Source organism: Dendrobates tinctorius, unplaced genomic scaffold, assembly GCF_039654945.1.
Source record: "Dendrobates tinctorius isolate UK_male_01 unplaced genomic scaffold, ASM3965494v1 ptg000062l, whole genome shotgun sequence".
In the NCBI taxonomy this organism is placed as follows: domain Eukaryota; kingdom Metazoa; phylum Chordata; class Amphibia; order Anura; family Dendrobatidae; genus Dendrobates; species Dendrobates tinctorius.
The window spans coordinates 21,736,450-21,763,324 of record NW_027361730.1 but is presented as its reverse complement, the minus strand read 5'-3'; the positions used below and the strand labels follow the sequence as shown (position 1 = coordinate 21,763,324).

The following is a 26,875-nucleotide window of genomic DNA, read 5'->3' as shown; positions in this document are numbered from 1 at the left end:
TATTATTTCGACATTGTAGAAACGTCCTTGTAAGGTGCTTATATTTCTAATGAAAATCTAACATTTCTGAAGGGGGGCAGTGAAGAGGGCAGAAGGAGGGGCACCCACTCTCTTCTCCATCACGATGAAACACATGAGAGAATAAGACAGGACTCATTTCGACGTCTGGCTGGAATCAGAACGTCCTCTTAGATTGAACCATCCTAAGTTCCTTCATTTCTACCCTGTTTACGGCCAACGTCTGCGTGGATCTTACACATACATCATGCCGAATTTTGCAGGAATTTGGAAAATGAAAAGCAGTGAGAATTTCGACGAACTTCTAAAAGCTCTTGGTAAGATCGTCAAATGGTTATATAATTTATCTGCATTCATGCCAGAATGTTATATTATATAGGATTTTATATGTTTAGACAACAATCCTACATAAATCTAGATTTATTTAATACAGAAATTTATCAAAATGATTTTTTTCATTCTTTATGTAATTATAAGTTTATGTAATAAAGCACCAAATGAAGAAGATCAGTCAATGCTGAATGCATTTGGTGATTAATATTATTTTGTTATTATGTAATATATTTTTTTGGTCTTTATTATTTCTATATATAGGCAGGGGTAGCAGAGATAAAACGGCAGGTAAATCTAATGAGATGGCTATGAGATTAATTACTTTGCCGAAAAAATAAGCAAACTGAGCTCTACCACATGGGGTCTATATAATGTATTCGCGAATGAAGAAATTTGATTGCAAAAAAACAAGTGGATTCCATGAAATTTAACAACAGGATAATATCCACAGGTAGATTACATAATCAGTAGACAAAACCAAGAAAAAAAAAATCACTATATGTACTGGATGGACAATGGTTGTAACAATACATGATTATATGCTATTACGATGGGATTGTTGTGAATCTGATATAGTGAACCTATACGAATTATAAAAAGTAGATATGCTGCAATTTATCAAATGATGTAAGAATTGAATCTTTCTCATTTCTTTCATTTTTTTTATTAAATGGGCAAATTATTCTGTAATACTATAATTGCAAAAAAAAATGAAGGTATAAAACAATGGCTCAGAAATGCAGTGCAGTTGACAATACTGATACATACACAAAAGATTACGTGAATTGTGATTGAAATGACCATACAGATACAAAAACATAAAAATGATCTGCTATATAATATAAACATATATAAATATGATATTCTGGATATGTTTAAACAATATATCCTGAGATTTGACCATCCGGGAGCAAATGATTCTGGTGACAGACTGGAAGACCTACTTAAGACTGATGTAGGTGTTGCTCAAGAGAATTCAGCTTGTGCCTCTGACTAAGCTCTTGTCAGACTGAGTGTATTTCATACCCTGTCACTCTAGCAATAACTTCAGCTAGAGATTTGTACGATTTCAATATAAAAGCAATATTACTTTGGTATACTGTTGTATATTCATAGTCCCTTTCTTTTGAGAGGCAGTCATTACATTTGACCCAGATCACCCCAACCCTCTTTGTTTCTGAATTGCTCATCTTTAAGAAATAGATCCACATAAAAGAAAAATTACAATGCAGTAATGTGTAAATTAAAATGTATTACTTTTATGTTTGTGCAAGTAATTTGAATTGTACGGTACAGCAAGTTGTGCCAGTATAAATTCTTCTAGACAATGACATTTTTAGATTTGCAATAAAACTACTAATAATTCCTGATGGCTCATAGATCATATAATAGCTTCAACATACAATTACGGTAATGAATAAAGACTAGAAAAAAAATAACCGCATTTCCATCACTGTTACTGCCAGTAATATGTTTTTAGCCTTCAAAATCAATCATTTTGGCAACACATACTGTACATAATGATAATCTTAATTATAGTCTTTTCTGGTTACATCATAAACAATCATTATTATGTATATGGAGCCTATGAGGAAGTTTTTTACCATAGCCAGCAGCCAATGCTTTTTTGTTACTGCAGAGGTTTAGTAACCCCCATCCTAAACTCCGCCATGACACGTAAGTCGTGCTAAGTTTGGCCAAGAATTCCATCAGCATCCTAATATGCTTCACAGCTACTGCTATTGGGTAATATCGAAAAAACTACTAGTAATAAAAGTAAATCAAAAATTAAATTTGTTCTAGATGGTTCTAAAAAGGAAAAACAATATCTGAGGGTTCAAATAGAAAAATATGTCATTTAGTAATTTACTAATACTACAAGTTGTCATATATTAATAATTTCTGGAACAATTTACACAATTTGGTGCATATCAGCTAAAAATGTAAAGACATAATGTACAAGTTTTCAGATAATGCCACCCTTATCATTTACACAGGAGCTGGTTGGAAAAGTATTAATTGGCTTCATAAATGGTCTGAGTATTATTACACCATTTTCACTGTAGCATGTACTTAAGGGGCTGATTCATGGCCATTGTAGAAATCAATATTGTGAATTAAATTAATATAATTGTTGTACATTGTAATCACTTATGGTAGGGGCAACCTAGGAAGGCTGATCAATTTTAGTACAATATGTATATTTGTTATACATTTTATTTATTTATTTTATTAATTTATATAGCGCCACTAATTCCACAGCACTTTACAGACATTATTGGCGCTATCCCGATGGGGCTCACAATCTAAATTCCCTATCAGTATGTTTTTGGCGTGTGGGAGGAAACCGGAGATCCCGGAGGAAACCCATGCAAACACAGGGAGAACTTGCAAACTCCTTGCAGATGTTGTCCTTGGTGGAATTTGAACCCAGGACTCCAGCGCTGCAAGGCTGCAGTGCTAACCACTGAGCCACCATGCTGCTCATTTTCTTACACTGTAAGATTTACAACAAGTTAACATAAGTAATGGAAAAACTATGTGAAACGTTTGTTTTCTAAAGTGAGTGAGAATAGTTTAATACTTACTTGTGCAATTGCTGTTGTATAGGTGTGAACGCAATGCTCAGGAAGGTAGCAGTGGCTGCAGCTTCAAAGCCTCACGTAGAAATCCGTCAGAATGGAGACCGGTTTTATATTAAAACATCCACCACAGTCAGAACCACAGAGATCCAATTTACAGTTGGAGAAGAATATGATGAGGAGACTGTGGATGGCAGAAAATGCAAGGTAGATTCTCCTTGTCTCAAATACTGTACACTTACCAGGTTGTTAAGTCCAATATAAAATCTACATTAATAGAAAATGTTGAATGTTGAACAATGAACAGTAAAACACACTGGTGATCTTCATCCACGAAGGGGGATCCAAATATATGGACTTGAAAAATGATATTTTAGAAATGGTTGGGAACAAAACTCTTCCTCTTCCTTGATAAAAGGCAAGAACTGTATTAATTCAGATTTCTCATGATGTGCAATCATGAGCACTTTCAACCTCTTTTTCTTCTTCCCCAAACTTGTTACTGATGGAAATGGCTAATGACGGTAACACCATCTAATTCTCTAAACCTGCCAAGTCTCCCAGGAGAGTATTTCACTGCCTTTTGAATTATTTTTTCGTCTCTGCATCAGATTTTTGTACAGTTTTTAATGTACAGGTTGTAAATGATGTTAACAAATGTAAATCACTAAAATCAAGCTTCAAAAAGCAAATGACTACGCAATTTTCATGATAACATGTTAGCAATTTTGGAAATGAAGCTGTAGGTATGAGTGGATTTATAGGCCTAGTTAACATGGAAAGCTGACTGCTCAAGTGGTTGGGGACAGCTCAAGGACTGAGGACACAAGTGTGACCACTGCTAAAAGCACTAAAAACATTTCTAAAGGTTGAATCACTTGCTGTCTGTTGTAGAATTTAGCAATAAAATTTGTGAAGCCTGCAACTACTAATTGTGTTGCATCCATTATCAATGGATGCAAAAATCAGAAAGATATTTTATTCTGGGTGTATGGAGAAGTAGAGAAGTAGAGTACTTGGATTACTACGTTAAAAGGGTTTTCTCACAAACAAAATACATTTTAATGAATAGATCTTGGAATAAAAATAATTTCCACAATTGAATTTGTTTAAAAAAAAAAATGTTCCTGTGCTGAGATAATCTTATAAATGTGCCCCTGCTGCGTACTGTGTAATGTCTGTGTCTGATCGCGCAGGAACATGGTCTCATCATACCACATCTCTTGTGCAGAAAGCATGGCAAAGAAGAGTATACAGACATTACAGCACGGGATAGCAAGTAATTCTTTTTGTGAGGCAAAACATTTCCCTAACTGGTTTTAAGTAATGATTTACCTCAAAGAAATAATCAGCTGTGATCACATGCTGTAATATCTGTTTACTATTTTTTGCTTTCTCCCCTGCCCAGGAGCTGTGGTATGATCAGACCTTGACTTAGTGCGGTCAGACACAGCCATTACACAGTACACAGCAGGGACACATTTGTAAGATTATCTCCGCACAGGAACATTTTTTTAAACACATCCAATTGTGGAACTTATTTTTCAAAGATGTATTGATTAAAATGTTAATTAAAATTAGCTTTGTTAACCCCTTTAAAACAAAGTTGTCTGGGCATAAGAATTTGATGACCTATCCAAAGGCTAGGTCATCAATATGTAAGAAGGTGAACTGTGAATACACCAGGAGAGCACTAGGACCCTGTGGTGTTTGCCTGTTGCAGCTAAGAGCAGGTGCTGTGAGTGCCCATGAGTCTGTGTGTGCTGGGGGGTGGGGCCCAGTGTCGCCTGTCTAGAGCTTCCAGAAGAGAAGAGAGACTGCTCTGAGAGACACTGTGTATGGAGCAAATTGCTTCTCACATTGAGACTGAATGCCATAAGAGACTGTGTACTGCAACCCTTCATCTTGGGAGCCTTGCTGTGGAATAAAGACTGAGCGTTCCTGAGAGCTGTGTGACTGTGGAGCTCTGTGGAGTCCCTGTTGTTATGAGCTGAGAAGCAATATTGGACAGACATTTTATACAGACACAGGCGTATTGCTTCTAGGAGAATTCGTGAGGACTACAGGAGGAGAGATGGCATCTTGAGGCTACAGAACTATAAGTCCCCGGTGTTTGAGCCCGGCCGACAAGACGAGAAACCCTGTGTTGCTGCAACTGATTGGCGCCGAAGATTTGGGACTGGCTGCAGCCTATGCAATCTATATGCCTGAGAGCATACTCACCTCAGGTTAAAGGTACCATAGTCATAGATTCCTGGGTATCCCTAAATGAAGCGCTTAAGCACCTTTGTATTATATTTATATGTATTGTTATTATAGGTTTGCATAGGTTATACTCAGTGTGCCATTCCAGGGGGCCCTTGATATCACTACATTTGATTTACACCTGTTCTATGAGTACCTGAATTGACCTTCTGATAGGTAAATTTATTTCAAATCCTTGTGTAATACGCTCTTCAGGGAACCTTGGATTGACATAGTGATTTCAGCTCTGGCTGAGTGAGTGTACTGGATAAGGGTACTCAATCTGTTTCTTCCATATACTAAGTTCTACTTTATCTGCTGTTTGAGTAAAGACTTTTGAGATTTCTGCCTCAGTCTCGGTTTGTGACCCACTGGATCTTATTCGGACCTTCGGTCATTACAAATAGCAGATTAGTGGAGATCCCACCCCCTATGCCCCTACTAGGTGTCAAATATTTGGAGCCAGACCCCTATAAAGAATAGGACAGAGATGTCCTGCAAAACAATTAGCAGTAAAGCTCATAAATGTAATAATGTAATGAACTCCTGCATTGCTCTGTTTTGGTCACTTTGACATTGTGTCTATAGTAATGTCATCAGATTGCTGTGCCATTCATTGGTTGTAGGCCGTAGTGACTCTCACAGCAATGTTTCTTTCAAGTGAATTTAATGTGGCTAATAAAAGATGCAGCCATGTGACACGTCAATAAGATCACAAGTTGACTGTGGCTTATTTGTGGACATATAGAAGATACCCATAATAAGCTTTGAGAGTAAGAATATTTGTATTTTTGTTCTTACAGATTACCCTTTGAAAGTAAAATGTGGCAGGGGTTCATTTCCTTCTCCCTATTAATATAAGCATACTTTGCGTACATGCTTATTGCAAAATAGAGAGAAATATCTGTCTGATGAGCTCAGCTAACATTTATTTTGAAAGGAATAGCCAGTGGAAATTAGGGAATATGACAAAATTCGATTTACCTAATTTGCTAAAAGTCGACTCCCTCTGGAGTTGTCTGCAAGCTAGTTTCCTCCCTTTAGCTCCAGGCTTCTCTTTGGTCTTTAGTCTTTTTCACACTTTGGTCTTCAGCCTTTTTCGCACTCTCCCAACCACTAGACCTCATGCAACGTTATGACATCACTTGAGACATAAGGTCCCGTTACATTTAGCGATGCACCAGCGATCCCGACAACGATACAGCCTGGTCAGGATCGCTGGTGCATCGCTAAATGGTCGCTAGTGAGCTGCCAAACAGGCAGATCTATCCAGCGATGCAGCAGCGGTCAGCGGTCGTTACTTACCTGTCACACGCAGCTCTGCTGATGTCTTCCACCCGCGTCCATGCGTCGCTTGTCGGCGCCAGCAGGAAGCCGGTGATGAGAAAATGGACCATCCCGTTCTCGCGCGATATCGATCGGGGGGGCCGGTCGGAGGTAAATGTCACATGTAGCGAGATCGCTAGCGATATCGCTGTTGCGTCACAAAATCGGTGACGCTTTAGCGAGATCGCTAGCGATCTCGCTATGTGTGAAGGGGGCTATAGTCAGCACCAGAGGCTCTGAAAAGTGAAGTTGGAAGAGGGGCGAGGTGAGTAAAATATTTTATAATTCATTTTTTATTACCATCTCGGGTCCTAAAAATATTCAAATCTCAAAAAATTCAGGTTCTGGAGAATCCATTTTTTTGTGAAATTTCTATTATTATTAATTAATTAATACTATCATTATTTATTTTTAGAGCACAATTGATTCCATGGTGCTGTACAGAGAAGGGATTACATACAAAATGCAAATAAATTACAATGAACAAACTAACAATTACAGACTGGAACAGAGGAGAGAGGGCTCTGCCCTTGCAGGTTTACAGTCTACCGGATAATGGGGAAGGAGACATTAGCTTGAGAGTTTGCGCCAGCTTTGATGGTGGTGAGATGGCAACATGGTCATTGCAGGCTGTAAGTTTTCTTGAAGAAATGGGTTTTCAAGTTCCATCTGAAAGTTCCAAAAGTGGTGGATAATCAAATGTGTTGGGGCACAGAATTAGCAAAGGGGATACTTGGGAGAATCCTTGGAGGCAATTGGGTGAAGAAGTGTGGATGAGAGAAGGAGGTAGGTCCGGAAATTATGTATGGTAAAATATAGAGAGATTAGTTTGGAGGAGTGAGATTGAAGGTCCTTTGAAGTTCAGTGTTAGTAGTTTTAACTGGATATGTTGGGTAATTGGAAGCCAATGAAGGGACTTGCAAAGAAGAGAAGCAGAGGAGTAGCAAGAAGAGAGATGGATTAATCAGGCAGCAGAGTTAAGTATGGACTGGAGAGGTGTGAGACTGTTAGCAGGAAGGCCACAGAGAAGGATATTGCAGTAGTTGAGGCAGGAGATAATGAGGTTGTCATGCACACTTGTGGCGCATGTGGTTCATGGACCCATTGTGCTATGGAGCCGGGCTTACCTAGGAGGGGTGTAGCTAAGCGGCCACCTGGTTTTCACTGGAGCTCCTGATGGTGGAGTCAGGCGTGAGCTGCAGATAACAGCAAGGTACCACTTCTAAGCAGTTCCAGTAGTGCAGCTGACAGAGCTACGCCAACTCAGATTGGTCTCAGAGTAATTGGCAGGAAAGGATTCTTACTCTGTTCAGACTACACAGGTTCTGGATCCTCTCGCAGAACAGAAATGTGTACAGAGTCACATACAGGGATTCAGATACTGGAACAGGCTCTGACAGTGTGGACCTTGGAATACTAACCAGGACTGACACAGGTGCAGGATCTAATACTGATGGTACAGATTCAGGGCTTCAGGTACCGATGGTGCGGCTTCAGGATTCAGGTACCGCCGATGGGGCTTCAGGCAACAAGAAGAACCACCAGGTGTGGTTTCAGGTTCAGGCCCTGGCCACACAAGGACTTGGGTTTTAGGCCCTAGCCACACGAGAAAAAACACACAAAAATTGAGCTTAGTTAAAGTTGGTATACATGCAGCATACAAACGCATGTTCACTTTGGCCATAAAACATTGAAAAAACCTACAAGAATCAAAATAAGCAAAAACCCAGCTATAACTAAATAGGTAAGTTTCCTGGCCAAACAAGGACCAGGGGATCAGGCTCACGTTCATCTACAATGGATACTAGGACGGGGACCTGGCAGCATACAGTTGAACACACTATACAAGGAGCTACAGGGGTTGCTCAGGCATGTCCCTACTGGGGAGGGTGCCTTTTATGCAGGATGCCTCCCAGCCATTGGCTGGGGCTAATTCAAACTAACTAGGTGTGCGGCCGGGTAGCCTGTGTGGTGTGCACAGACTAGGAAGCCAGAGATAGGGAGCTCTCCACATGTCCGGGGCTGTAAATATGGTATAGTCCCTGCATGAAGGGGGAAGAGGGATCATGCAGGAGTGCCGGAAATAGTGTTACAGTACCCCCCTTATGCTCCCTCTTCTCCAAGCATGCGAGGACTCTGCAGAGAAATTGGAGCCATACTCTTCTTCATGGACTCCCACAACTTCTCTTCACGGGCATGTTCTCTCCAGTCCACTAGAGGAAAGGTTACCTCTTTCACATTTTTCATGACTTGGATGCTTCTTACCATCAACACATCCTCCAAGCAGACTGAAGTAGACCATCCTCGAGGTGGGGAGGTTCCCGGGAAAAGGATATTGGAACAATTGTCGGAACTGTGTGGAGATATTGACTCCGCTTCCCTTCTTTCAGAGATGTCAGCACACAAGTCGACGAGTAGCAGATCTGGAAGAGAATATGGTGATAGTGGTGACCAAACTGGATGTACAGGGATCAGACACTTCTCATGACGCGACTGTCCCCAAGGAAGCACTTTACCGGACCTCCAGACTAGAACATAGCCACGGAAGACATGAGAAGTAAATGAAATTAATCAGACAGCACCGGGAAGGCAATCTTCTCCATATGCAATTCTTCTATCTGGAGCTTTGCTTGCTCAGAAACAACCTTAGTATTTTTGGATAGGGCTTTTATTTCACCAAATAATACCCTCACAGGATACGGGAGATATCGGACAGGAATCTAATACAGATCCTGCACGGCTTGCAGCAAGACATTTTCCCCTGAACCAGAGTCTCCACATGAACAAGATACAGTCAGAGTCATATGTGGAGAGGGAATACTCTCACCATTGGTAGCCTCTCCTACAGTCCCAAGGCTTGGGAGTTTTTCAGATTTCTCAGGACATAGACAGATGGGATGTTCCACACAACTGCAGCAATAGCACAATCCCTTGTCACAACTGAGTTCCAGCTACATGGTCAACGTGCATGGATTCAGAATGTGTTATGATGAGTCACCGAAGGAGGAAAAAACAAAATACCAGCTAAGTCCAGATAAACCAGAGAGGTTGGCAGCTATCGGATTGCAGACCCCTGAACCTATCCACAACAACTAGCAGTAGCCGTGGGGGGTTCCTACGGTGCCCTAGACCCCTCGATCACAGCCGGAGAACTATATAGCCTAAAGACAGAAAGGGGAAAAACTAAACTGCCCCAGAGCAGACCCCAAAGCAATAGGCAGCCCCCAACATATAATGACAGTGAAGCAAGATGAAAACACTAATACAGATAGAAAGATAGGTTGAGCAAATGATGGGGCCCAAGCTAACTACATAGGACAGGATAGGAAAGCTGCTGTCTGCCATCCGCAAAAACCCTATCAAAATGAGCCAACCGACTGATAGGAAAAACAGGCCCTGAAGTCGCTAGGCTTCAAAAGACTATATCAGCACTCAGGTATATTCTGTAGACAGAGCAAAATATCAACAGATCAGAGACAAAAATGGAATTCAGCTCACCCCCGGCCGGGGATGGCAGAATTCCCAAAAAACAAGGCAAAACAAAAAACAAAACAGAAGAGTACAAAGCAGAGCAGAAAAACTTAGCTTTGAGATGCAGGAATCAGACTGGTCTCCAAGAATCCAGCAGGAAAATCACCAGCCAGGAAGAAGGGCGTCGGCAGCCTTATATCCAGTCCTCAATTCCAGCCACCCAGTCATCATCTAGCTGCCCAGGTGTCTGATAATCAGCCTCACTACCTTCCTTCACCAGAGGAGGGAGCTCATCAGACCTCAATAGTGAAGGGAAAAATGAACTCACAACAGTACCTCCCCCTTGAGGAGGGGTCACCGAACCCTCATCCATGCCACCAGGGCGATCCGGGTGAGACCCTCAAAGGGATAGGCGTCCGCAGAGGTGTCATAGGAAATCCACAACGTTTAGCAAAATCCAAGTCCATCAGGTTAAGAGCTGCTCCTGAATCCACAAAAGCCTTGGCGGAAAATGTGGACAGGGAGCAGATCAGAGTATTTGCCAGAAGAAACTTAGGTTGAACACCACCCACAGAAAACGTGTGTGCACAACGTTTCTCTCGTTTAGGGCAGACAGAAATAATATGCGAGGCATCTGCACAAAAAAAACACAGCTTATTATGCCTTCTGAACTCCTGACGTTGCGCCCTAGACAAAACTTTATCACATTGCATAGGTTCAGACATTTGTTCAACAGGTGGCAACATCTCTCGTGTAGTTTTGCGTTCACGTAAACGCCGATCCACCTGAATGGCTAATGACATAGAATCGTCAAGACCAGAGGGAACAGGAAATCCCACCATAGTATCCTTTACAGTTTCTGACAAACCCTTCCGAAAGAGCGCTGCCAAGGCACCATCATTCCAGGTAGTAAGGACCGCCCACTTTTGGAATTTTTGACAGTACAACTCTGCCGAATCCAGACCCTGGCTTAATGCCAACAGGGTCTTTTCAGCCTCATCAATAGCATTAGGTTCATCATACAACAACCCATCAGGTTTCAAAGAAAACGCCCAATCCTGGGGATCGCCGCGCAGCAAAGAGATGACAATTTTAACCTGCTGCGCGGAGTTCCCCGACGAGTTAGGCTTCAAGGCAAAAAATAATTTACAATTATTCTTGAAATTCAAGAATTTAGACCGATCCCCAAAAAACACATCTGGAGTGGGAATCTTTGGTTCAGCCACATGTGAATGAGCAAGATAGGCGGAAATTCCCCGCACTTCAGCAGCGAGCTGCTCCACACGATCAGACAATTGCTTCATCTCCATTGAGAGAAAAATTCCCCCTACGGCCTCAGAGATATAGAGGAAAAAATATGCACACGAAAAAAAAAAAAATTCTGACACTTTTTTTTCTTCTTTTTTTTTTTTTTTTTACAATTCTCTCCTGCTATTGAGTGCCCTAGGATCTGCGGTATGGCTGGTGATTCTGTTATGATGAGTCACCGACGGAGGAAAAAACAAAATACCAGCTAAGTCCAGAGAAACCAGAGAGGTTGGCAGCTATCGGTTTGCAGACCCCTGAACCTATCCACAGCAACTAGCAGTAGCCGTGGGGGGTTCCTACGGTGCCCTAGACCCCTCGATCACAGCCGGAGAACTATATAGCCTAAAGACAGAAAGGGGAAAAACTAAACTGCCCCAGAGCAGACCCCAAAGCAATAGGCAGCCCCCAACATATAATGACGGTGAAGCAAGATGAAAACACTAACACAGATAGAAAGATAGGTTGAGCAAATGATGGGGCCCAAGCTAACTACATAGGACAGGATAGGAAAACTGCTGTCTGCTATCCGCAAAAACCCTATCAAAATGAGCCAACCGACTGATAGGAAAAACAGGCCCTGAAGTCGCTAGGCTTCAAAAGACTATATCAGCACTCAGGTATATTCTGAAGACAGAGCAAAATATCAACAGATCAGAGACAAAAATGGAATTCAGCTCACCCCCGGCCGGGGATGGCAGAATTGCCAAAAAACAAGGCAAAACAAAAAACAAAACAGAAGAGTACAAAGCAGAGCAGAAAAACTTAGCTTTGAGATTTAGGAATCAGACTGGTCTCCAATAATCCAGCAGGAAAATCACCAGCCAGGAAGAAGGGCGTCGGCAGCCTTATATCCAGTCCTCAATTCCAGCCACCCAGTCATCATCTAGCTGCCCAGGTGTCTGATAATCAGCCTCACTACCTTCCTTCACCAGAGGAGGGAGTTCATCAGACCTCAATAGTGAAGGGAAAAATGAACTCACAACAAGAATGGATGGCTGCTTCAGAAAACTGGGGAACAGGTGGTCTCTGGAAGGACGGAGCCGGATGTGAGGTTTTCCTCATACACGTTACCTCTCTGGTCTGCTCCTGAAAGCTGGGAAGGGAATATGAAGCACAAGATTCAAGGATTGGCTCACCGAAGACCTTTCGAGGTCACACGATCCCCTCTCTCCCACAGAGGAGTTGAGCCACGCTAGGTCCCCTCCTGCTAAGCAGAACGTAAAGAATCCAACTGTAACCCGATCAGAGGGAAACTGATGGCCCAATAATTCATAGTGCTGTATCCTTATTGTAACGTGGCAGATCGGACAGGATGGGTTAACCTTCTGGAGCGTAAATTGCAGGTTGAGGTCGGCCATCCACCATCTGTAGATAAAACACATTTTTTCAGCTGCTCTCACTGGCAAAATAACTGCAGATATAACTCTGAGTGCAAAGGGTCATGGGGATCTTCTGTATATATGGCCTGAGCAAACTGTCACATAGGTGGCAAATGTAGTTCATGGATCCACTGTGCCATGGGGCGGGGCTTACCTAGGAGAGGTGTAACTAACTTTTCACTGGTTTTCACTGGAGCTCTTGATGGTGGAGTCAGGCTTGAGCTGCCGGTAGCCGCCAGGTACAACTCATAGGCAGTCCACGGTACTGCAGCAGCTAACACCAGGGATTCTCGGGCAGAATGGATACTGGCACTGAGTCACAGACAGGGCTGGATTTGGATACTGGAACACTAACCAGGACTGACACAGGCACAGGATCTAGTACTGACGGAACTGTTCAGGGATCAGGTACCACAGATGCTGCTTCAGGATTCAGGTTCCGCCGGCGCAGCCTAACTGTTCAGGTATTGCCCATGTAGCTTCAGGCTACAGAAACCACCAGGTGCAGTTTCAGATTCAGGCCCTGGCCACACAAGGACCAGGGGTTCAGGCTCAGGCCCTATCCACACAAGGTTGATGTTAAAATACAAGGAATACTAGAACGGAACGAGGGACCTGGCAAAATACAGATGCACACACACTAAACAAGGAAGTACAGGGGTTGCTCAGGCATCTCTACACTGGGGAGGTTGCCTTTTATACAAGATGCCTCCCAGCCATTGGCTGGGGGGCATTTTCAAAGTGTGCGTGCTTACCCTTTAAGAACCGAAGAGCGATCCCACGTTGCTGGGAAGCCTGTGCAAAGTGCACAGACCAGGATGCATTAGACAGGGAGCTCAATTCGTGGCCAGGGCAGTGATTATGTCCGTGTCTCTGCATGAAGGGAAAAGAGGGATCATCCAGGGGCGCCGACATTAGTGTTATAGAGGGCATGCACTAACATTTTAGTAGATTTTTTTAGGGATATTTTTGAGTTGCAGGCAGCAGAAGATGGTAAGAGCTGGTAATCTCTAATAAAAATCATAAAAACTGCAGCTCTACAAGAAGGATTTTTTGTTTCAATCTTAATAAAGCTGCATATTTGGACCCAGGAGAGTACTAAACCATATGCACAATACAGATGTTCTGCTTGCCCTAATACCACATTCATTAACAATATCACCTCTCCTGAATTTTTCAGAAAGCTCTCATGCATAAAACAATATCATTAACTGTGAAACCTGATTTTCTTTTATTTTGGGGGTTCAAGCTACTTTGAAAATATAGTATGCAGGGTGCTATATAAAAGACTTACATTCCTTCAGTTCATTTTGCTAGCATACAGAACATGAACATCAGACCTTAGTAAACTTCTGGCTACCAATAAGCATGAAGTTACTATATTAAGGTCTACTGATGGACTATATATGTGTTACATGAACTAAATGTATTCTTCTGTAGTACTATCAGTACAATTTGTCATTTCCAGACAGCCTCTTAAAATTATATTTTTTACCATAAAATGAACAACATAGAAATGCCAAAAAAATTCTAATTTCATAGTGTGAGATATTTATTATGCCTACTTCTATATAACTTCTTGAACATAGCTCCTTAATAATTTACCTCCTTTGATAAGGAAATGCTTTATTTTAATTATCTACTGCGATCCCATAAAAATAACCATAAAATAATGTATTATCCACTTAATATAAGACAGCAAGTAGTATAAGTGTGAACGCATTAATATAACATACAGATAGGTAGAGTGTGAGCAAATTAGCCAGAAATGGTGCAGCTGTCAATGTAAGTACATTAGTATAACCGATGATACACATAATGGGCTGCCATTAGGTGTATATATCTTTGGCTGTCACATTGAATGTGAATTGGCTACATGATTACATCCCAGACATTACACAGTCTACACAGTGCATATTAGATCTCTCAAGGCATGACTACTGATTTATATGACTGCTTCCCATCTGCCTCCTTGTGCCTTCCAGGCGAGAAGATGGGGTGGATTTATTGCATCCCCAAGCCTACAGGAGGGGCTCGGCATTAATGAAGCAATAGAGCAAGGTATTGATCAAGGCTCCTTAGCAATGAAATACTTTCAGCCAAGCTATAGCTTACATTGAAGTTAATACGGCTAATTCTTGGTTACGTTACTTATGAAAACTCTAAATTCTCAGAGAAAATAATTGAGAGAGCTTAACTAAAGAAAAATATTTAACACAATTAGCTAATGATGAATAACAGTGAAGAAGATCAATTGCAAACAGCAAAACTATGAGCAGAACTAATGAATTATAGAACAATTATAAAGACAAGGGGGCAGATTCTTATTTATATGGTGTCATCATATTCTGGGATGAAGTAAAAAAAAAATTCAGTAAATTACAGTAAATTGAAATTGTAATCTAGACTATATTATTTTCTCTACTGAAAACTCAAAAGGTATTAAAAGATTATATAGAGTACAAGCAATCTACAGGTGAAATTATGATATGCAACTTTTGCTTGAGACTTTTTGCCTTCTTTTGAGAAGTTCTTCCTGTCATGAATTCATTTTCTGCTCCACCAGTTGAGAGTTCCCCTTCTGTTCTCCCTCTGGTGGTGACAGGAGGTAGTGCTGTTGGTTTAAGTGGTAGTGATCTGCCACCTGATGAGGAAGATAACGATTGGATCTCTGGAGTATCAGACTGGATATAAGACAGCCGACGCCCTATCCGGGTGCTGGTGATTCAGTCTGCTTCTCAGGTCCTGGACTTCAGCTCTCTTCCAGTCTTCTCAAGTTAAGTTTGTTTTTTGCTAATGTTCACACTTGCGCTTGTTGGTCAATTCAGTTTTTTGTGTAATCAGCTTGCCCCTGCTGGGGCTATGCTGAATTTCCACTCCTATTAATCAGTATTTGGCAATCTGCTTTTTGTTCCTTATTAGATTGGCCTCTTTTTTGCTCTGTCTCAGAATATTTCAGAGTGCTGATATAGGTTTAGAAGTCTAGTGACTTCAGGGTTAATTTTGCTATCAGAAGTGTTGGACAATATTTTTGTAGGTTTTTTTGGCAGATTGCAGACAGTGTCTTTCCTTTCCTGTCCTTTTTAGTTAGCCGGCCCCATCGTTTGCTCAGCCTATTTTCCTGCCTTTGTTTGTAATTTCATCTTGTTTCTCCGTCAATACATAAGGGGGCTGTCTTTCCTTTGGGGTCTGCACTGGGGCAGTTAGTTTTCCTCTTTTCCTGCTTTAGGCTTATGTAGCTCTCCGGTTGTGATGAGGCAGCATCTAGGACCATCGTAGGAACGCTCCACGACTGCTGCTAGTTGTGCGGTTAAGTTCAGGGATCTGCAATCTGCATAGTTACCAACTTCTCTGGTTTTCTGAGACTTAGCTTGTTATTTTTTCCTCCTTGGTGACCCATTCATAACAGAATCACCAGCCCTACCGCAGATTCTAGGGTACTCAAAAGCAGGAAAGAATTGTTAGAGGAAAAAAAAAAAAAGTGTCAGAAATTTTTATTTTTTATTATGTATTTTTTCCTCTTTTTCTCTGCGGCCGTAGGAGGATTTTTTTCCTAATGGAGATTAAAATGGAGATTAAGCATCTGTCTGATCGTGTGGAGCAGCTTGCTGCTGAAGTGCAGGGAATTTCCGCCTACCTTATTCAGTCACATGCTGCTGAACCCAAGATTCCTACTCCTGATGTGTTTTCTGGAGATCGGTCTAAATTTCTGAATTTTAAGAATAATTGTAAATTATTTCTTGCTTTGAAGCCTAACTCATCGGGGAGCTTTGTGCAGCAGGTTAAAATTGTCATCTCCTTGCTGCGCGGCGATCCTCAAGATTGGGCTTTTTCTCTGACACCGGAAAATCCTATTCTGACTAATGTGGATGCATTTTTCAGGCCTTGGGGTTGTTGTATGATGAACCTAATGCCGTTGATCAAGCTGAGAGAACCCTGTTGGCATTAAACCAGGGTCAGGATCCTGCAGAGTTGTACTGTCAAAGATTCCGAAAGTGTACGGTCCTTACTACATGGAATGATAGTGCATTGGCAGCTCTCTTTCGGAAAGGTTTGTAAGAGACCGTAAAAGATGTTATGGTGGGATTTCCTGTTCCCTCTGGTCTGGATGGCTCTATGTCATTAGCCATAAAAGTTGATCGGCGTTTATGTGAAAGTAAAACTACACGGGAGGCGCTGCCACCTTTTCAACAAATTTCTGAACCTATGCAATGTGATGGGGTTTTGTCTAGGGCGCAACGTCGGGAGTTTAGAAGGCGTAATAAGCTGTGTTTTTTCTGTGGAGACGCCTCTCATACTATTTCTGTCTGCCCTAAACGAGAGAAACGTTTTGCACACACATTTGCTGTGGGCAGTATACAACCTAAGTTCCTTTTGGCAATTACTCTGATCTGCTCCTTGTCCACATTTTCCACTAAGGCTTTTGTGGATTCAGGAGCAGCTCTGAATCTGATGGATTTGGACTTTGCTAAACGTTGTGGTCTGTCCATGACGCCTCTGCAGACGCCTATTCCTTTGAGGGATATTGATGCCACTCCTTTGGCGGAGAATAAACCTCAGTTTTGGTCCCAGGTGATAATGCGAGTTGCCCCAGACCACCAAGAAAATTGTAAATTTTTGGTGCTGCATAATTTGCATGATACTATTTATTGTTCTGGGGTTCCCCTGGTTGCAAACTCATAACCCAGTTTTGGATTGGAAATCTGTGTCTGTGATGAGTTGGGGTTGTCAGTGTGTTCTTAGGGACGCTCCTGTTTTCTCCACCTCTCCTCAGTCTCATGATATTCCTGATTATCTTGCTGATTTCTCTGATGTTTTTAGTGAGAGTAAGTCTGCGTCTTTGCCTCCTCATAGGAGTTATGACTGTGCAATTGAGTTGATGCCTGTGTGTAAATTTCCCAAGGGTCGGCTTTTCAACTTATCTGTACCCGAACATGATGCTATGCGATCCTATATTAAGGAGTCATTGGAGAAGGGTCATATTAGACCATCCTCGTCACCTTTAGGCGCTGTTTTTTTTGTGGCCAAGAAAGACGGTTCATTAAGACCGTGTATTGATTATCGTTCCCTTAACAAGATGACGGTTAAATATCAGTACCCGTTACCTCTGATGTCTGATTTATTCTCCAGAGTTAAGAGTGCCTGCTGGTTTACTAAGCTTGACCTCAGGGGGGCGTATAATCTTATTCGCATCAAGCACGGGGACGAATGGAAGACGGCGTTTAATACTCCGGAGGGACATTTTGAGTACCTGGTGATGCCTTTTGGGCTCTCTAATGCCCCTTCTGTCTTCCAGTCCTTTATGAATGATATTTTCCGAGACTTTGTGGATATGTTTTTGATCATCTATCTGGATGATATTTTGGTCTTTTCTACTGATTGGGATTCCCATGTGGAACATGTCCGGACTGTGTTCCGGATTTTGAGGGAGAATTCCCTGTTTGTTAAGGGATCAAAGTGCCTCTTTGGTGTACAGAGGATTTAAGTTTTTGGATTTATCTTGTCTCCATCGACTATTGAAATGGACCCGGCCAAGGTACAGGCCATTTATGATTGGGTTCACCCTACTTCTTTGAAGACTCTCCAGAAGTTTTTGGATTTTTCTAATTTCTATCGTAAATTTATAGGTAATTTTTCTAGTATTGTCAAACCACTGACTGATCTGACCAAGAAGGGAGCTGATGTGCTGAATTGGTCTCCTGAAGCTGTCTCAGCATTTCAGGAGCTTAAGCGGAGATTTACTTCAGCTCCAGTTTTACGGCAACCTGATGTCTCACTTCCATTTCAAGTGGAGGTGGACGCTTCTGAGATTGGTGCAGGAGCTGTGTTGTCCCAAAAAGACCCTGTGACTTCTAAGATTAATCCCTGTGCCATCTTTTCCCGAAAGTTTTCCCCATCTGAACGCAACTATGACGTGGGGAATCAGGAATTGTTGGCCATGAAATGGGCATTTGAGGAGTGGAGACATTGGCTGGAGGGAGATAGACATCAATTTGTGGTCCTCACCGATCACAAGAATCTGATTTATCTGGAGTCGGACAAAAGCTTGAATCCTAGACAGGCTAGATGGTCCTTGTTTTAAACGCGTTTTAATTTTGTGGTCTCTTTTCTTCCGGGCACTAAGAATGTTAAGGCAGACGCCCTTTCTAGGAGTTTCTTTGCTGATTCTCTTAATGTGACTGAGCCTACTACTATCCTAGGTGAGGGGGTAGTTCTTTCTGCCATTTCGCCCGATTTGAGATGCGCCCTGGAGGAATTTCAGGAGGATAAACCTGAGCGTTGCCCTATGGGAAGATTGTATGTTCCTGACCAGTGGAGAAAGAGAGTGATGTCTGAAGTCCATTGCTCCGCATTGGCTGGTCATCCTGGTATTTTTGGTACCAGAGATTTGGTGAGTCAGTCGTTTTGGTGGCCTGCCTTATCTAGTGATGTCAGGAATCTTGTACAGTCCTGTGGGACTTGTTCTCGGTCTAAACCCTGTTCTCGTTCTAGTGGGTTGCTGATGCCCCTGCCGGTGCCCAAGAGGCCATGGACCCATATCTCAATGGATTTTATTTCTGATCTTCCTGTCTCTCAGAGAATGACTGTTATCTGGGTGATTTGTGATAGATTTTCGAAGATGGTCCATCTTGTACCACTCTCAAAATTGCCATGTTCCGCTGAGTTGGTACCCTTGTTTTTACAACAGGTGGTTCGATTAAACGGGATTCCTGAGAACATTGTGTCCGATAGTGGGGTCCAGTTTGTTTCCAGATTCTGGAAAGCCTTTTGTTCCAATCTGGGAATTCAGTTATCCTTCTCCGCGTTTCATCCCCAGACCAATGGGCAGACTGAGAGAACAAACCAGACCCTGGTGTCTTATTTCAGATGTTTTATATCTGCTGATCATGATGATTGGGTCTCATTTTTGCCCTTGGCCGAATTTGCGCTCAACAATAGAGCTAGTTCTGCCACTCTGATGTCACCCTTTTTCTGTAATTTTGGGTTTCATCCTCGATTCTCTTCAGGGCAAATGGAATCTTCATCCTGCCCAGGTGTGGACACTGTGGTTGTGAGAATGCAGCAGATATGGGACCAAGTGGTGGATAAGTTGCCATTCTCTCAGGAAAAGGCCCAGCGTTTTTCCAACCGGCGTAGGACCATTGGTCCCCAGTTTAAAGTGGGTGATATGGTTTGGTTGTCGTCTAAGAATATTCCTATGAAGGTTGCATCTCCAAAATTTATGCCAAGATTTATTGGACCTTATAAGATTTTGGAGATTCTTAATCCTGTTTCTTTTCGATTGGCTCTTCCAGTTACGTTCAAAATCCATAACGTATTTCACAAGTCACTGTTGAAGAGGTTTGTTGAGCCAGTAGTTCCTGTGGCGGCACCTCCTGATCCTGTATTGGTTAAAGGCAATGTGGAATATGAGGTAGAGAATATATTGGATTCTCGTTTGGTTAGATGGAGACTCCAGTATTTGGTAAAATGGAAGGGTTATGGCCAGGAGGATAATTCTTGGCTCTCTGCCTCTGGTATTCATGCCAATAAATTGGTTCGTGCTATTCACCGGGCCCATCCTGATCGGCCTGGTGGCATGGATGAGGGTTCGGTGACCCCTCCTCAATGGGGGGTACGGTCATGAACTCATTTTCTGCTCCACCAGTTGAGAGTTCCCCTTCCGTTCTCCCTCTGGTGGTGACAGGAGGTAGTGCTGTTGGTTTAAGTGGTAGTGATCTGCCACCTGATGAGGAAGATAACGATTGGATCTCTGGAGTATCAGACTGGATATAAGACAGCCGACGCCCTATCCCGGTGCTGGTGATTCAGTCTGCTTCTCAGGTTCTGGACTTCAGCTCTCTTCCAGTCTTCTCAAGTTAAGTTTCTTTTTTGCTAATGTTCACATTTGTGCTTGTTGGTCAATTCAGTTTTTTGTGTAATCAGCTTGCCCCTGCTGGGGCTATGCTGAATTTCCACTCCTATTAATCAGTATTTGGCAATCTGCTTTTTGTTCCTTATTAGATTGACCTCTTTTTTGCTCTGTCTCAGAATATTTCAGAGTGCTGATATAGGTTTAGAAGTCTAGTGACTTCAGGGTTAATTTTGCTATCAGAAGTGTTGGACAATATTTTTGTAGGTTTTTTTGGCAGATTGCAGACAGTGTCTTTCCTTTCCTGTCCTTTTTAGTTAGCCGGCCCCATCGTTTGCTCAGCCTATTTTCCTGCCTTTGTTTGTAATTTCATCTTGTTTCACCGTCAATACATGTGGGGGGCTGTCTTTCCTTTGGGGTCTGCTCTGGGGCAGTTAGTTTTCCTCTTTTCCTGCTTTAGGCTTATGTAGCTCTCCGATTGTGACGAGGCATCTAGGACCATCGTAGGAATGCTCCACGACTGCTGCTAGTTGTGCGGTTAAGTTAAGGTATCTGCAATCTGCATAGTTACCAACTTCTCTGGTTTTCTGAGACTTAGCTTGTTGTTTACTTTTTCCTCCTCGGTGACCCATTCATAACATCTTCCCTTACTGCTTCCTACTGCACTTCGCAATTGATGTAGGGATTGTAGTGATAGCTAAGTGCCTATATATGAGGGACAAGCATGCATTTCACACCATAATATAATGGCAGTCCTATAAGTGTGATCTCATGTATGGTGGGAGGCACAGACAATACTGTCACGCTGGTGGGTGTGGACCCACTGCACCATGGACCAGGCTTACCCGGGAGGGGTGTAACTATGTGACTATCTGGTTCTTGACTAGAGCCTCTGATGGTGAGGTTATGCTTGTTCTGCATGTAGCCGCCAGGTACCACTCCAGAGCAGTCCCCAGGACAGAGACAGCTGACCCCAGGCTTCAGGGATGCAGGTATGGACTCAGAGTGTCAGGCAGTACAGGATCACTGACGCCGGTTCAGACAGAACAGGTTCAGGTACAGACAGAATGGTTGGTTCAGACAGAACAGGCTCAGGACAACTGGATAGGTACTGATACGGGATCGCAGAATGGGTTCAGGAATAGGGACATGACAATGGACTAGTAAAGACACACTAGGTACTGAAGTTGCTCAGGCACCTTCCTACAGTGGAGAGTGCCTTAAATTCTTAATACCTCCCAGCAATATGCCAGGGACATTTCCGGAGTGCGTGCACTGCCTCTTTAAGAAGCAGAGAGCGCAAGTTACTGGGAGACCCTTGCGATGTGTGAGAGAACCAGGAAGACGCACTGGGAGCCAGAGGATGAGATGTCGCTGAGCGGCCGTGGTGGTGAGCATTTCGGTGTCCCTGCCAGGGGGATGAAGGAGGACCATGTAGAGATGCTGGCATTAGTGTACCCCCATCCTTATGCCCCCTCCTCTCCAAACCTGGAAGGAATCTCTTCAGGGGAAGCGGGGCATTAATATTCTCCATGGGCATCTACAATCTCTCTTCAGGACTGTGGAGGACACAACACAGGACCCGTTCCTCCCACATCACCAATGTGACGTAACTACACAGGCACAGCTCTCTGGCGCCCCCTTGGTCTCTCAGGTCAGTAAGGGAACTGCACCTAGAGCAAATGGCCGCCGGCGAGGATGTCCTGTTACCCGCTGGGTATTCTAAGATTCGTGATCAGAGTAAAAGCATCAGCCCAAGATTAATTTTATAGTTTAATTGCCTTAAGGGCGCACTAGATAATTACAGAAATATACAGAAAGCTAAGAGTAAAATATAGCAATAAGGGTACAAGACTTAGAGATATTAAGCTGGAGGTCAATTTACCAGATCGTAGGGTGCATGTGGGTGCCGGGAGCTCTGCAGTCCACAGGTACAAGAATCTTAGTTGCCAGACAGACCCCCAAAGCACGGGCCGCTGCTCCCCTTGGCAGGTCCCCAGTTCCTTCTTAGATCACCATCGTCTGGTTCTTCTGTGTGAGTGTCTGTCTCTGCCATGGGCTGCTAGTTCTTAAACACGCTAGGTTCCTCCCCCTGTGTCAGAGGGTGGGCTAATAATCTCCACCCTTTAGCTCTCTGCAGAATTTATTCCCAATATCTAAGAAAGGGGGTAACTTTCAACAACATGATCGGATCAGGACATGAGAGGTACCAGTGAATGCGGTTTGTTTTGCCTGTCATGTGGAGAGCAAACATGGCCCCATTGGGTTGCTGTGGAGGGCCAATCTATGTATCTCAGGTCCCAGAACCCTCACCGACTCAGGAGTCACACTACCAGATGCATGATTTCCTCAGGGTCACTCGGATATTTTTCATGAGTCCATAACTTGAAAGATGTGCTCATAATCCATGATCCTAGGATGGAGCCGGAGAGGCTGGGAGAGACAATGGATGTGTATTTCTGTGTCTAGCTGGCAGGTACCTTCTAATTGAAGCCCTCAGGCATCTTCCTGCCCCATGCTGGCGTGGCTCCTTACCTAAGCTTTGAAGTTCTGTTTTGGGCCTTATCTCATTATCATACTAAAAGGCCTTGCTATTCAGCATTGGAACACTAAATCCTGCTTTCTTCAATAAGCTTACAGGCCCTGGGGGGGTAGGAGCAGTTAACTCCTTCATCACAAGGACCAAATCCTTTCCTATCCACCAGGAAAAAAGTTTTACCCCTCACCTTCTTCATGATCAAGATGCTCTTCCACTTAAAGACATTCTCAGAGCAGACTAGTGCAAACATGAACCAGGATCCTTGAAGAAGTGGCTCAAGATGACTGACTTGAGGAGGGATACGTGGAAGGAGTTAGACATGCGTAACAAGGCTGGAAGCTTCAACTTGTAGGACGTGGCATTGATTTGCTTGACAACCTCGAAGGGACCGATAAAGCAAGGACCTACCTTGTAAAATGAAACATTCCATTGACAGACAACATGATCAAAGGACTCTAGAGACTTTGGATGGCAATCTGGTACCATTCTACCACGGCTTGCTACATAAAGTTTCCAGCCAAACCGGAATCTTGGTTGGCCGTCTCAATTAACTAGGTAACTAGGTAACTCCACATGACATGGATACAGCCAGAGTCAATGGTGGAGAGGAATTACGCTCGCCCAAGGTAGGCTCTCTTACAGATACTAAACTTGGGAGTTTCCAGACTTCTTTGGACAAGAACGGATAAGATGTTCCACACTGTTCCACACTAGAAGCACAGTAGAAGCATAACCCCTTGGCATGACAGTGTTCCTGCCATTGCTCAAACAGCTTAACACGGTCAACCTGCATAGGTTCAGGAGAGTCAGATTCTGCAGAAGGCTGGGGAATGAGCAGTCTTTAGAAGGATAGGGCCAGACACCTCAGACTCCTCTCACGTGTTGCCTCTCTGTTTCGTTCCTGGACGCTGAGATTGATCTGGATAGCCAGGAAAATTAGGTCATCAAGAGCAGCAGGGATGTTTCCACCTGCTAGTTCGTCCTTAATCCCTCGGAACAAACCCTAACAGGGGCCTTTCCCCCAAAGTGGGACATCAGAATGCCACTTTAGCACAATCAGAGGGAAACTGGTGGGCTAACATTTCATAGTGAAGTGTGCACTGATTAATAAATCATTGGCACTGCTTGGGATTTCCTTCAAAGCCTTAGGGATTACAGTTTCTTCCTAGTTCTACGGGATTGTAGAATGGGTTCAAGAAGAGGGACCTGACAACAGACTAGTAGATTAGAGACATATTAGAAACTGAAGTTGCTCAGACACCTCCCTAGAGAGCAGTTTAGTTAAATAACTAATGCCTCCCAGCAACAAGATGGGGACATTTCTGGAGTGCATGCGCTACCCCTTTAAGAAATAGGGAGCCTGCGAGCGCACTCTAAGCAAATTGGCAGGAATCCTCCACGACATGTTTGGATTCTGAAACCTGGAAGTCACAGCGGGAGGCGGAGCAGGAGATGCTGCCGAACGGCCATGGCAGTGGTTTTCAAGTCAGCATCCCTGCAAGGTGGAGGAAGGGGAACCGTGCATAGATGCCGGCGTTATAAATACTAGCCAAGATGCTAACCCAAGTTTAGCTTTTGCAGGCTGGTCTTTACAAATGATGGTACCCTTTCTTTTCATGAATGTTTTTAAGTAATTCTGAATTAAAGGTTTCAAATATACAGCTCTGGCAAAAATTATGAGACCACTTTCAAATGTTCAGTTTGTCTGATTTTTCTCTTTATATATTTTTGAGTAAAATGTAAATTGTTCTTTAAGTCTATAAACTTCTGACAACATGTCACTGAATTTCCAAGCAATAAATTTTGTATTTTTTTACTGACCGAAAAATGGTCAAAATTTAAAAAAGAACCCAGTGCTTTCAGACCTCAAATAATGCAAAGAAAACAAGTTCTTAATCATTTACTGTTCTGTCCCCGCATGAGGCGAATGGACGTGTGGTTGATTAATAGGGGTTGTGAGAGATTTCTACCTTCTGCTTCCTCAATGCAGAGCAGACAGGACCAATGCTGTTCAGTGTCCGGAGAGATAATGCATACCAGAGATTATGCAATCCAGACTTGTTCATTTTGGGAAGTCTGGACATACGGCGGTGGCTGCATCTCATAGGCCAAAAATGAGGTGACAGGTTCCCTTTAATATACTTCTGTGAACAAATTAGGGATAGGATCTAGGGACCTTCTCTTAAAATTATATATTGTCAGTGTCACATATAATATTTGCTGTAATAACAGAGAGTCAATTAATTGATGTTAATAGACGGTTAGCTATGAGATATTAGGTCTCTAATGTGTTTTAGACCTGCTTAGTATGCTTGTATCAATGTTTCTGTCTCCATATGCTTGGCACAAACAGCGCATACGCAGTCTAAACACACTGATTCCCTCTTTACAAATGGTGATATCATCAGCAGAACGCTACCGCGCATGCGCGGAAGTGATCACATGTGGGTGAGGAGATGTCATATGCAGTAGGTGTTGGGTAACGCCGAGTTCGGTGTTTTACTGATTTCTGAGATGGGGTGAGTCATTAAGCATAATCAAACACACAGGTGTTTCTATATATAATTAAATGTTCCTATCACTGTATGTACACTTTATGCACTGTTGAAAGCACTTGATATGTATATTTATATGCCATATCTATTATGTACTAACACAATCAATTGAATATCATGTATGCTTTATGAGATATTCCTTAATTGTTTTACTTTTCACATATGAAATATGTAAATGTATACACCTATAAGGGTATGTGCGCACGTTGCGGATTAGCCTGCGGATTTTTCTGCAGAGAATCCGCATCTCTTGGCAGAAACCGCAGGGTAAAACGCATGCTGTTTTCCTGCCGATTCCTAGCGTTTTTCCAGCGGATTTGATGTGGTTTCTAGTGCGTTTTGGCTGTGCGAATTTGTTCAAAACTTTGTCACTTGTGCTTCTGGAGAGAAAGAGAGAGAGAGCCTAGTTTAATGTGCTTTGTAATAAGGAGAGTAAGAACCAAACTATTCTACAGTTTATACCTCAATATCAGCTGTAAGCAATTGTTTACAGTGGCAACCATGACTCCAGAACTCTGTATCTATTTAGAGTCCCTAACTATCTACTGAAAATGTAATTTCCTCAAAAAGGTTTCCCCCATACATGGCTCCTAACACAGACCGGTTTGTAGGACCTCACTTGTCAGATGGTAGCTTGGAAATGGGTGACCACTGACTGCTGATGTCTACCCTATGAAGCACAAGCTCCACCCAAAAGGGACTGCCGACCAGCAGGGAGTGACTAGTCACAACCGATCCAATTACAAATAGGTATGAAATTAAGAGTTGTGCAAACTTATTAGAACTGGTGATGAAGGCAACAAATAAAGGGGATAATGTAAAAACTATGTGATATGTTATGGATTAAGAGTAAATAGATGTATACTAATATTAGTAAGTATAAGTGGAGAGAAGATTTGGGTGATATTCCTGAACCTGCATTTAATACAATTCTGCTGCCATACAATACAGAATATCTTAGATCACAATACTTTGTAATTCATAAGATATATCTCACTCCTATGAATTGATATAGAATTATTGAGCGGAGATAAAACTCTAAGTACACAAAATGTCAGAGAGAAGGTGCAGATATGTTACATTTGTTGTGGACATATCCCAATTTATACAGATAATGGAAAAGAAGTAATTAGTATATTAAATGAAGCATATACTGTATATTGCTTCATGCGGTTGACATAGTACTCTGTGTTCTGGGAGGCATTGATTACAGGAAAGTTGCATCAAACTATCAATTGTCAATTTTCAAAGCGTTATATAGGGCTTTT

At 42.6% G+C, this 26,875-nt stretch overlaps 1 protein-coding gene across 1 annotated transcript in view; it reads left to right on the top strand.

The window, feature by feature from the left end:
* The first annotated feature begins 265 nt into the window (after window positions 1–265).
* The window catches only part of CRABP1 (cellular retinoic acid binding protein 1), a 38,518-nt gene continuing 11,908 nt past the window's right edge, over window positions 266–26,875 (top strand). The window contains exons 1-2 of the mRNA XM_073579178.1: window positions 266–335; window positions 2,962–3,140. Of these exons, the coding sequence (XP_073435279.1) occupies window positions 266–335; window positions 2,962–3,140 (249 nt within the window). The remainder of the gene's footprint in view (window positions 336–2,961; window positions 3,141–26,875) is intronic.